The sequence below is a fragment of the Diadema antillarum genome, unplaced genomic scaffold (genome assembly GCF_040938485.1).
Source record: "Diadema antillarum isolate AM-2024a unplaced genomic scaffold, OU_Dant_1.0 scf00000003, whole genome shotgun sequence".
Taxonomy (NCBI): Eukaryota; Metazoa; Echinodermata; class Echinoidea; order Diadematoida; family Diadematidae; genus Diadema; species Diadema antillarum.
Window position 1 is genome coordinate 1,128,321 of NW_027270892.1, and position 11,431 is coordinate 1,139,751.

Genomic DNA, 11,431 nt, shown 5'->3' on the forward strand with positions numbered 1-11,431 from the left:
AAACAATCGATAATCATAATAAAAAAGATAGAAGATTAGCAAACCAATTCTTATTGCCCAGGGGCCTTCAAGAGAATGGGAGGCGCAGGTCCCTATAAAACTCAGGATCAGTATTCTCCACTCTGCTCTTCACCTTTCAGTCAAATTCATTTTTGAAAAAAGTTTAACAAACGATTTTAAATTAACTTTTTTGGACCTCGGTTGTAGAATACTCTATCTCCTCACTTTAGTGCCGATGGGAACTGATTTTTACAGAGAAGAATAACACTTTTTCATCTTTCCATCACTCATTCAGACCTGTTCTCTTTAGATCCCAACAGTATACCTCTCCGCAAGTAATATTGCGTGCAATATAGGCCTACCCATTTCTCACACCGAGGAAAGTTTCATTTTAATCATGTATAGATACCAACTACTATTTAACCTCAATTGACATTATGCTCAAACACATGTTATCGAGGAAGTATAGATTATCCATGTTGTAACTCAAAGGTATATCGAATCGTTTGACATTATTCAGGGCATTTCAGGCTTTTTTCTGAGCCACAAGGAGATATACTCAAGTCCAGGACTTGAGCAATATGACCTTGTCATATAAAACCACTGATCTCTGTGTTTGAGATACATGTATGATGTATCAATGAACAAAACCCATTTACTGTATCATAGCATCTTTATAGCGAATCCCCTTATCATCACCTTTGTACGCCAACAACCGAGCCGTTTTTGACCAAAGAGTCGATGAGCATGCCCTCTATTGGCAAAAAAGGTAAACGTTTCTCCGATTCGGCCCGCGCTCAAGCATTGTGTGCGCGGTCTTTGGAAGATCTTCGACGTTCTGTGTTATTTTGTCGGTATATAAACCTGCCAGTATGTCGACGGAACAAAAAGTAAGTTGATTTTTAAATTCACGAACGTTTGATTAAGTGTTAAGAGTAATAGTTCAGAAATTTATAGTGTTTTTATTCCCTTGAGAAAATATCGGAGTTGGCATCCATCGAGTTTAGTGCACGGTAGTGCTGCCGCCGGTGCATGCAGCACTGTACATTCTGAAGCACGTAATTCGCAGTTCGTAATGCGTTTATGCCTTCAGCGAAACTCATGTGCGTTGGTAATACGCACACACAAAGCCCATACAGCCCCATGCGCTTGATGGCATGCAGTGCAGTGCCACTAAAGTGTTGCAGTTAAAAAACCGGTTGCCTTGTCTTCAGGGCACTTGAAAACATTTAACAAGCATAGTTTCCCAATAGCTCTTTGTGTATACATAAAGATAAAAGACTGCCTGAAAATAAGTGAAATATTAATTCATAATCATTATGACCTGTGTGTGTGAATGGGGGACTGACTGGGTCGTTCAAACATTGAATCGATCAATGCACAAGTCAATGGCATGCGTTGCGAAAAAGGTTTAAATTTGCCATCCTATGTTAGAACCAAAGATAATAGATAACAAGATACGAAGGCGCGCGATAAAAATGGACACAAAATGGCTACCCAACATGACGATACAAAAGAGGGCAAGAAATCTAAGTAGAAAGGTGTACAAACTTATTACCAGTATAGCCAGGTGCCCGCAACTCGTCAGGGGCCCGAATACCGTCACTCCGCTTAAAATCGTTTTGAGCGCACTGAACAAAAATGTATGCCCGGGACTGTGTTCTGTACGCTTGAAACTTGGCAGGACTACCACAACCAAGCAAATTGTGGTGAAAACCGAACAGTTTTTCGCGAAAATCTGAAATTTTAATAGGGCTAGAATCTCTATAGGAATACGTGTTATATGTCACCCGCACGCATCTTTTACGTGTATGTCTATGGGAACATCACGGTCACCCGCACACGTCTTTTACGTGCTAAGTCTATGGGAGAGCGGGTGACGAGTTGCGGGCCCCTTCCTTAGCACGCAACTTTTTCGCATCGTTCGCCTTTGACGACGATAGCTGCAAATTTTCAATATCGATCAGTGAACTTGTGATTCCATAGGAATTTTCAGCATTTTTCCTGTATCTATGTGACTTGGATTTCAAAAAATTTCAGTGACGAAATGTGATTCAAATATGGGCAAACATTAACTATGACGAGGTCCGGGTCACCCAAGTATACTTCCTACACCTACATTTTGTAGGAACATCATTCATTTCAAAAAGTAGTGGTATTTATATATCTTAAAAAGATTTAAAAATTATAGTCGTAGCTCTTTTTCGATTAACGGGATTAGTTTGAAGAACAAGATTTTAGAGTAATAAGGATTATTTCGTGGAGGTAAAAATTTGGCAACAACATGATCTCACAATCAAAACACTTGATAAACAACAACAACATCTTCAAAGACAGCGCGTCTCCGGCAAAGACACACCGTCACCTGAGACGCGCTGTCCCTGAAGCCGCTGCTGCTGTTCATCAAGCGTCAAGGCAGCGCGTCTCAGGTGATGTGCGTAATACGCTTGAGGACCGCGCGCTGTCCATTTGTTTTGTACAGGATTAGCGCGAACTTTCCTGTCTTATTAGTTAAGCGTCTTTGGTTGGGACTCTAGTCTAACAGTTAGTACTGAATAGGCCTAGTCTAAATTAGATTTAGACCCCTACTTTTCTATTTCTACTAATAATTAGACACTCTTACAACTCTGTCTCTATTTTACGCTACCCACAACGCCATGGCTGTAGAATTCTTTTACAGAACTGAGCCACATGAGCATCAAGATAATTCTGAACACATGTTATTGGATGTTGATACAGCCAACGTGACAGGGGATTAGACAATTGTCTGGCTCATGAAGAGAAACCTATCAATCCTCATCATCATCATGTAGATCTACGTACATACAAAGGAGAAATTAGATCCTGTGATCCTCGGACCTCGGTCTGCTCCCCCGTCGAATATTGTACTTAGTCCACCTTCTCCGGTGTTAAACTAACTGTGCGACCAGCCCAAACGCTATAAATTAATTGTGTAACCAACATTACAAGGAGCACCCTGGGGTTAGCGTCGAGCCTACTAATGAGTATTGTATGATTGCTAGATGCATAGTGTAGAGTGTACATTGTACATGTATTTTATCTAGTGCAATATCAAAATATCTACAAAATACTGGAATTCAAAACTGGTGCAAGTGAAAAGAAGCTTGCCTCCCCTTTTTTAGCAAAGCTGGATGTGCTGGACCCCTTGTCTGAACTGGTCCGCAGGTGGGCAGCAAGCAGTTGACCAGATTTTTGGGTAGCGTGTTCCACAAGCGGATGGAGTCTGGGTAAAGAGAACATTGGAAATGAGAGTCTTGGTATTATATCGCAAAAGGGATGATTACCTTTTGAGGATGACTTTGTCAAGTGGTAGTTGCTGTTTGAAAATAGGTGCTAGGAATTTTGAGAAGTCAATTAACAGAAATTAAATATCATCACATCCTTGAACTGAACCTGACGTCCCTGTGTTTAGTAAAGTAGGCCACTGGAGTTGGTGGATCATGGAAGAGACATTGCTTGTTTATCTGAAGTCAGTCAACACAAACTGAGCAAAGCGGCATTGTACCATCTCAAGCTTGTTGATGTTTTTGTTGTTGTTTTCTTGTTTTGTTTTTGTTTTTTTTTTGGTCGATGGCTTTCAGACAATACAAGCATTCTCCTGGTCTTATGAGTTTCTTGTAGCATAGCACCTTGGTCTCATTCTGGTGAGGATACAGCCCAATGATATGTTGTACTGCAGGAAGGTGCATTGTACTTGCTCCTTTGGCTTCCTTGGTCATGATGTTGGTGTGTTTGTTCTAACTTACATGTACACATGTACCGTAGGTCTTTTGAGAGGTGAATACCAAGATATTTAGCAGTACCTGAACTGTTGAATATTTCTCCATGGATCCTGTAATTGTGATAAATGGGTGACTTCTTTCTTGAGATGCACAGCACTTGACATCTCTGTCAGAACGCTGACAAGTCCCCTTAATTTTGCTGGAGGCTCTCTTAAGACTAAAATATGTCTACACTTTTTGCCTTTACAAGAGCATATTAAAGGTGCATAGTCCCGGTAGTGTAGAGGGCGCTGTTGATGATACTGTCGATCATCATTAGCATTGATACGAAGATTACCGAAGTTGAGCTGTCCTCAAGAGTAAAGTGCGTAGGTGTTGCTAAGTAACGTTGCCTTCGTTGTCTTCTCTGTGCATCGCGCAGTCTGTAGTAATGCCAGGGTGCGTGCATATGTGCTTGTTATTATGACATCACAAAAGAAGTTTGCTAAAGCTGTCATCCCCCTCAGCCGAATCATGAGCCGAACTGTGATCCGACCACTGACTACAGTGAATCGGACTTCTTCGGACTCGGGGAAGTGGGCCAAAGCGTAAGGGCTAAAGAGGAGTCGATAGCGTAGGTCTCTATAGGAAACTTGTGCCGTGCGCCCGCGTACGCATTTGACTAAAATATCGGGACCATGCACCTTTAAAACCAGGAATTATTTTGCCTTTTGAAACTAACAGTAACACATAGACTTCAGTGCATACATTTCTCCCTGATTGCACTCTGAAACACAATATGAAGGGATGAAAGATCTTTAAAGTGCACACCCCACTTCAAAACGTTATAGTATCGTGCAACTAGGAATATGTGAAATTATGACCAAAGATAAAATATACCCTAATGCATATAACTTGATTGTCTGTAATTGTTTTATGACTTTCCATTTCTGTGTTATCCACCTAGGAAGTGAAACCGAGCAATGAGCATGTGACACTCAAGGTGACGGGAGATGTAAGTATATTGGACACTTCCTTATTAGCCATCAACCTTGAGCATTTTTACAAAGTCAACCTCTCTTCACCCAAAGAAGCAGTGAATCTCAAAATGTTGGTGGAAATGAGATTGTCAGGGTTGGTTGACGCTGGGATGACATGAACCAGGCAAAGAAACATACAAACACTCACACTTTCTCCTACAATGTACCTGCACCCAACTCACAAACGTGCAAGCACATTAGCACAGTCACATAAGGCTGACTGCAGGCATTCCAGTGATTTTCGGGAGGGGAGGCCATCGTAGGCAGGTTCAGGTGCAAACAGATTTTAAGATGTACGGGTCATGCTTGGCTGGCAGTGTTGTAACATAATGGATCTATAGAAATGTGGAAGGTGGAAACAACGGTTTGGAAAAAGATCTTCTTTGGTTTTATCGAGCATTTAACTTGCTACATCAGTATACACAGATCAATTCCAAAAACTTTTGAAAACCGTTTGTTCCATTTATAAGTAAAACTTCCTTATAGTTCTGATTTAATTCCTCTGCAACTTGGTTAATGATTACAAACTGTTGTAAAAGTGATTTGTTTTGTTTTTTCTCTGTTTTGCGTAGTTCACTGATGTCCAGAACAAATGCAATGCACAATATGTTTGATTGGTTTGCTTCCTCCCCCCCACCCCCTCCCCAAGTATGAGTAGTAATATTTGTAGATATAGCACTACGGATCTTAACATCACCGATCAGGAAAGTATTAAGGAAAGATGCAGAGGGAGTTTGATGATTTCTTTCTGAATTCTTCTTTCTTTCTTTTTTTTAAATGGGGTTTTGTGCTTAGGATGGATCAACAATCAGCTTTAAGATCAGGCGGAAGACCAAGCTCCTGAAGCTCATGGATGCCTACCGTGACAAGCAGGTGAGTGAGTGAGTGAGTGAGAGGCTCTAAGAAACCTGGACTTTCACGAGAGCCTAGTCCTAAGTAATATGTACACCGTATGTATATTGGAGTTACGACTGCACTGCTGTATGAGATGCATCACGACTTCGGTAAAAAACAGAAAACAAACAAACAAAACAAACTCCAAAAAATACAGAGGGACTTAATTCCAGTAAAAGAGATTCATTACTGTTTCGAATTTTGATAACAAACTTCCATACATTTCGGCATATTTTGCATATTTCCATATAATTGGTTAGGTTTATTAAATTGTAAGTTTAACAGGTATCAACCAAATTGTGCAAGCTGTGTGTCGGGATTTTGAAGAATTATTGAGCATGTGATATGAAGAATAGTTGAGCGTGTTTATGCAAAATTTATTTGTCTCATACTTGAGAATGAGCCTCATGAAAAAAAGAGCATGCACATTTGTGTTTTCATCCACACAAGTCATAATGTACATGTAGTTTGTGTGGTGCATTCAGGGGAGGATAAATTGTCTTGCAATTGATGCTATGGCTTAACAAACTTGTCCATGCTGCACTTTGTGTTTAAGAATTTTTAAAATCTCCCCAAAACTGGCACGAACAAAAGTGAGTTTACTGCTTTATTTCTGGAAAAAAAAAATAATGTGGTTTTATTGCAGGCAAACACAGTGTATTCCCAATGAACCGTTGTGCAATTGATCAGTGTGAATTCTGCTGGAAGGAGCAATATTTACAGTTAGCTTTTTGTAATCATTGAAGCTGTAAACTTGTCTGAAGAGACAAGTGCTGCAATATTTTGTGGATTCATGTCATCTGTTGCATTCTGTGGAATGTGGTTATCTCCTTGAAGCAGTGAGATGACAGTTAGGCTGGCTAAATCTTATGCAAGAAAATCCAGGTATTGTTTCTATTATTATTATTATTGATATTATTATCATGATTATTGTCATTACAGTATGATCATTATAATGATAATGTTGATGATGATGATTATTCACATTTTATATTAACAATTCTTGTCACAGCCAACAAATTGACACTGGCTGTGGATCTCACATTGGTCATAGGTTTGGCAGATTGATTAATGTATGTCAAAAGTAATTTTAAGCAGCAGATGTAGTTATAGATATAGTCATCATGGAAGTGCCATTTTCTTCTTAAAAAAAGAATAAAATTATAAAATTGACAGAAATATTGACAGTGAAGTCAAATGCCATCAGGCTAAGAAAATCTGCATTGTTGTGAATGGAACATGACAAATTCAGCATTCAGTATAATGAGGGAGAACAGTTGTGCTGTTTTGTTTTTTTACCTATTAGCCTAATATATGTGACAGTCACAGTACCCAAGTCCCAAGTATTTGATTTTTTGTTGTTATTGTTTTTCTTCATCTTTGTGTGTGTTTGTAGGTGTGTGAGTATGTGTTACTAATTTTTCCTGCTTGATATGACTTATAACTGTAGGGCTTACGAGGACATCATCTCCGTTTCCGGTACGACGGGCAGCCGGTAAATCCTGACGACACACCAGAGGCAGTAAGTTGATGTCATATCGTCTGATCGTGCATGTGGTTTTTGTCGCTTGAAGGAAATGCCAGATCATGTGACAGCATAGCTTGTCCACTGGCAACATCCTTTTTTTTTTTTTGCGTACTGATCACTTCAAGGTTTTTCTGAGGGAGGGACTCACCTAAAGTAATATGTCATGTAATGTATCAGTGGGACAGAGAGTCACATCAGATGTGACAGTGACAACTGAGACGTGGTTTAAACCATTGATTCCTGGGGGAATTTTGCTGCATAAATTGTGTTGTTATAAAGTGGCACCGTCTGTACAATGTTTATCTTGTAGTGGATAAAGATTCTAGGAACTTGATAAATTCTTTAAAGGGGCATAGTCCCGGTAGTGTAGAGGGCGCTGTTGATGGTACTGCCGATCACCGTTAGCATTGATACGAAGATTACCGAAGTTGAGCTGTCATCAAGAGTAAAGTGCGTAGCTGTTGCTAAGTAACGTTGCCCTCGTTGTCTTCTCTGCGCATCGCGCAGTCTGTAGTAATGCCAGGGTGCGTGCATATGTGCTTGTTATCATGACATCACAAAAGAAGTTTGCTAAAGCTGTCATACCCCTCAGCCGAATCATGAGCCGAACTGTGATCCGACCACTGACTACAGTGAATCGGACTTCTTCGCACACGGGGGAAGTGGGCCAAAGTGTAAGCGCTAAAGAGGAGTCGATAGCGTAGGTCTGTATAGGAAACTTGCGCCGTGCGCCCGCGTACGCATTTGACTAAAACACCGGGACCATGCACCTTTAAAATGTGCACGAGCTCAGACAAAGAATGAAAATGAATTGCCATTTTGAGGGAAAATTCAGAGTATTTAATTTTCTGAAGTTTGTTGCCATTTATTGATCAGCCGTGAACTGAACCATGAAGAGGCTTTCAAAAACTCTGTAACAGATACAAGTGGTACTAGTATGATATGAACAGCAGCAGGCTCAAATGAAAGAAACATTCTTATTCTGCCTTACAAAAGACTAATAATGAGAGAGAGAAATGGGATGAAAAGATGATCAGCACCAACCCATATAAACGCAGTTTCTGCAATTTGATGAGTTAATGTTGTGTGAGTTGACCATAAACTTTAACATTAATCCTTTTAAATCCCCTATAGTGTGGGATTCATCGGTGACCCGGTTCATTCGCCACCCACTGGGAAACGTTCGAAAACTGTGTACGTGTATAGCACTAGTCAGCGTATATGTACGTTGAAGCGTACGCTCATTAGTAATGATTGACTCCAATCGTGATCAGCACTTACACAGAGATTAGTGATAATGCTGTACACAATTTGTAAGGGGCTTCTCGAATACATCGGAACCGGGCCATCCTTCCCACTCCGTGGTATCCCCAAGCTGCTGGGTCTTTACAGTCTCCAAGTTACAACGAAAGATAGTAGAGATAACAAGATACGAACGCGCGCGATAAAAATGGACACAAAATGGCTACCCTACATGACGATACAAAAGCAAGCTAAGTACAAACTCAGTACACCTAGAAACATTCATTTCCAAAGGTAGTGGTATTTTTGTTATCTTAAAAAGATTTAAAACTTATAGTCGTAGCTTTTTTTTTGATTAAGGGGATTATTTTGAAGAACGAGATTTTAAAGTAATAAGGATTATTTCGTGGAGGTAAAAATTCGGCAACAACATGATCTAACAATCAAAGACGCTTGATAAATAACAACAACAACTTCAAAGACAAGCGGGTCTCAGGCACATCACCTGAGACACGTGTCTTTGAAGTTGTTGCTGTTTATCGAGCGTCTTTGAGTGGTCTTGGGTGACGTGCATAATACGCTTGAGGACCGCGCGCTGCCCATTTGTTTTGTACAGGATTAGCGCGCACTTTCGTGTCTTTTCAGTTAAGCATCTTTGGTTACAACCAGAGTGTGGATTATATGGCATAGAAATTAGTGTCTGCAAATCTCAAGCTCCCTATCATAACATTCAAAAGGAGTCAATACCTTTGAGAGGATGCCTCACTTGTCCCCACAGTAATTCAAACTCTTGTTCCTTGCAGGGGAAGGCTTCAAGGAAGGAGCTGGAGCAAAGATTCTAAAGCCACTTTACAATGGCCGATATAGCACCTATTTTCTCATGTACGAGTACCGGTAGCACATGTTGTTGCTACCCATCTTCCATGCTGTTTTGATCCTGGGCTGCACCCTGTCGCAGGAGTCAACTGTATGGGGTTACTTCATTACGTGAGGGACATGTGTCATCCAAAATCTGGTCGTAACCCGTTTTGTCGTTGAGTTAGTCTTGCATGGGAAAATCAGCAGTGGAATTTTCATGAGCAAGTGCATTGTTAAAACAGTGGACTCCCATTATAATGAAGTCCTCGGGGACTGGCAGTTTTTTTTCGTCATCAAAATTTTGTCATAACCAAACAAATTTAATAAATAATAAAACATTGGGCAGATAATGTTGCAGCCTGAATTTTTTCCTTGTTGTAACTGGAGTTTCATTGTAACCATGTTGGTGCACTGCATTCAAATTTTGTATGATTTTTAAAGACTTTGATGCACCGTGTGACCCCCTTCCTCCTCAATGCAGCTCGCTCTCGAAGACGACGACCAGTTGGAAGCATACCAAGAGCAGACTGGAGGGAGAGGGTAGGCCGCATCCTCACCCCGATGGATAGGAGGAGGTTTGGTCCCTTATTTTCACCACAACCTACATGTATGGCAGCTGTCTTACATCCTGCTGACCAACTCGTCAATCCATTCTCCCAGGACCCCCAGTGTCCCACTTCACTTATTCGGGTATATGTAATCTAATCCAGTCTGACCCCGACATCATGTCCTCACTTTGCACTTCATAGATCAAGGCCCTCTTCCATGAAGACAGTCATCCGAAATGATAATCAGTAATTACAGTTACTTGGCAACAACTAAAATGATCCTCTCCTAGTTAGACACACCCTGGCTGTTGTCACAGTAGCTGCAATTATTGTAGCTTGCAATTGATGTAAAGTGTTTAATGAAATTGGGCCGTGATAAACAAGGAAGTGGCACATTATAACTATAACACACTCTCTTGATACAATTATATTTAAAGCAATCAGTGGAAGTAACGGAGAGCCCTTGATGCGCTATACCACCTGTGATGCAGGAACACAAGATGATAGGAATTGTAATTATGTGTAATGTGAAAAGAACTTCTCCATGATTTCTTAACCACTACTATGTTTCCAGTTTAGAATGAAGTAGAAAAGAAAGAAAGAAAAAAAAACAACAAAAACAGGTCATCATCAAGATGGGAGCTGTGTGTATCAGTGTAAATTTCATATTTCAATTTCTAATGGATAGTGTCATACCTCGATTGTCTGACATAGGTTCTGGTGTAGGCCAACACGAAAATTGCCTCAGAAGGAGGGTATCTGGCTTAGCTGTGTAGGATAGAGTTGAGAAGAGTTGGAACTAGGCATGGAAACACTCAAATTGTTGGACGCTGTTCGGAACACCAGAGTTCAAGAGGAATGACTATGTGAATCATATTTTGTGGGTTGTGGATTCTCTTTTTTGTGTATAAATGTCATTGACACTTTGAATATTGTACATTTTTATTGCTGTATCATTGAGTTTTGTCCTTTCCAGCTTTTCCTCATTATGTTTCATCTGATTTTCGTCAACAGCTAGACCAAACAACTAAACATGTACATGCATTTTTACCCATTGCAATGCTTGTGAATAATACGGCCGATTTGTCTACAGACAAGTCTGCTTGGAATGTAACCAAGAGCACCCATAGGAGTCATAACGGTTCTCTTGCTCTCATTTAGAAGCTCTATCTCTTCGGTGTCAACCACACAACTTGATGCTGACTTTCTGTTAGTCAGGATGAAGAAATTGTCCAGAAATCCCTGGCCATGAGAGCGCTGTAGGGGTGATATTATTTATCCACATACCTGGTGCATTTTGAGTGCTAAAAATTAAAACAACATCCTCTGCTGCTACCACATTCTTTCCTTTATTCAAATGTTAATGGGAATTCCCCCTTCCAGGTTTCTGTCATTCTAAAAAAAAAAAACTAAAACCTAAAAAACAAAACTACTAGCCAATGGCAGCATGATGCTTTGATGCTTTTGTGTGTATTCAGGCATCACTACCACATTTCTTCTTTTTTTTTTTCTCTCTCTGACCAGAATGAGTACCATTGGGAATAGGCTGATTCTGGTTTATTTAGCTTGTAATCCTGCTTCATTTGGACATGTTCATTT

General features: G+C 40.3%; 1 protein-coding gene across 1 annotated transcript; it reads left to right on the forward strand.

Moving 5' to 3' along the window:
* Nucleotides 1-789: 789 nt before the first annotated feature.
* LOC139737862 (small ubiquitin-related modifier 3-like) lies at nt 790-11,431 on the forward strand. Its single transcript, XM_071648563.1, has 5 exons — nt 790-890; nt 4,690-4,737; nt 5,558-5,635; nt 7,107-7,178; nt 9,766-11,431. Exons 1-5 carry the CDS (start codon nt 873-875, stop codon nt 9,826-9,828), a joined length of 279 nt encoding a protein of 92 aa, XP_071504664.1. The 5' UTR covers nt 790-872; the 3' UTR covers nt 9,829-11,431.